At 40.7% G+C, this 1,463-nt stretch overlaps 1 protein-coding gene across 1 annotated transcript; it reads right to left on the minus strand.

Moving 5' to 3' along the window:
* Nucleotides 1-151: 151 nt before the first annotated feature.
* On the minus strand, nt 152-1,421 carry LOC106321669. Its single transcript, XM_013759914.1, has 2 exons — nt 759-1,421; nt 152-622 (listed from the first exon to the last, which is right to left on the minus strand). The coding sequence occupies exons 1-2, from the start codon at nt 1,419-1,421 to the stop codon at nt 152-154; spliced, it is 1,134 nt and encodes a 377-aa protein (XP_013615368.1).
* Nucleotides 1,422-1,463: the final 42 nt, after the last annotated feature.

The raw sequence follows: 1,463 nt of genomic DNA on the forward strand, positions 1-1,463 counted from the left end.
ATCCCTAATCCAGCCGTAACACATTTACATGAAAACAAAAACACAGCTGTAATACAAAACATGAAAATCCCTAATCCAACCGTAATACCAAAAACATTAAAACAAAAATACAAAGGTAATACAAAAACATGAAAATCCCTACAACACTTGCTTACATCGTACAAGTTTTCGCATTATGTCCACTCTGTCTATATCGAGAACATGTGTGTTCTTTCCTGGGACGCTTTTTTTGAAGTGCAACTTCTAAAGCAGATTTCATCCTATTTTTCTTAGGTCTTCCTGGCTGTTGACGAATAGACGGGGACAAGCACAGTTGGTTAGCCACGATTTCTGGAACAGGTTGCGCTGAGTCAGCCGGCATGACCGGTTCAGCGTATGCGCTCACCAAATATGCACTGTTATAGTAAGGATTGCACAGGGATATACGACAAATATTGTTGTACTCAGAAGTTGCGATTACGTGTACACATGGTAATTTCTCGCGTTTGAAACGCCGACATGTGCATTTTCGCTCTACCAAATTAACAACATTCAAAGACTCGCTAGAAGATCCATATTTAACTTCAGTGTGATGATCATCAATCCTTTGGACCGTCAAATCTCTGGCGGCAGTTACACGACCCTATTAACAAAAAAAGAATAAATATGAAATGACTGACTTATTACATATTACGGCTGATTTAAGAACTACAAAGGCTTGTTTAAGAATCTTATGAATTTTAAAGACAGACTTATTTTTACTGTTACGACTAACTTACATGTAGTAGTTTCTCGACACCACGCGTAAGCGTCGTTGGCTGCGATCTGGCATCCTCTCTCCGTTCAGAAAACCATCTGGTCATCATAACCCGTATCGATTCTAATATTCGAACAATGTTTAGACCTCTAGCATTCGACAATGCTCTGTTCATTGATTCTGCTATGTTTGTAGTCATCAAATTGTACCTCTCGCCCGGGAAATGAACACCCGTCCACAGTTGGACATCAGCTCTTTGGAGGTAGCCGTGGAGTGCAGGATTAATCGCTTCAATCTCCTCGAAAATTGCAGTAAAGTCAGACATCCTAAAACATCTCGCCGCTTTCTTCACCAGACGGAATGCATCTTTTCCTTTGTACCGTCCCAATATGTTCTTATATAAATGGTAGGTGCATATTCTCCGAGCAGCTAACGGATACACATTTCTAATTGCTTTCCCTATCGAGTTATGCCTATCCGAGATTATCGCAAGATCCTCGTCGTCAGGAATCAGAATTTTTAGTTGCGTAAAAAACCAATGCCACAAATCATCATTTTCTGTGTCAACCACTGCGAAGGCTATTGGAAAAATCTGAAAGTTACCGTCCTGAGCTAGTGATGTGAGTAGCGTCCCTTTGTATTTACCATTGAGAAACGTGCCGTCGACTACAACAACTTTACGCATGAAAGGAAACCCATTTACGCTCGCACCAAAGGCAAGAAACAC

Source organism: Brassica oleracea, unplaced genomic scaffold (assembly GCF_000695525.1).
Source record: "Brassica oleracea var. oleracea cultivar TO1000 unplaced genomic scaffold, BOL UnpScaffold02374, whole genome shotgun sequence".
In the NCBI taxonomy this organism is placed as follows: Eukaryota; Viridiplantae; Streptophyta; class Magnoliopsida; order Brassicales; family Brassicaceae; genus Brassica; species Brassica oleracea.

What these genes read in the sequence shown, in the direction of transcription:
- LOC106321669 (XM_013759914.1), bottom strand. Translation starts at nt 1,421, where the DNA reads ATGCGTAAAGTTGTTGTAGTCGACGGCACGTTTCTCAATGGTAAATAC. An exon ending in GTGTCGAGAAACTACTACAT is followed by an intron (nt 623 to 758) that starts GTAAGTTAGTCG and finishes TTTTGTTAATAG; the next exon opens with GGTCGTGTAACTGCCGCCAG.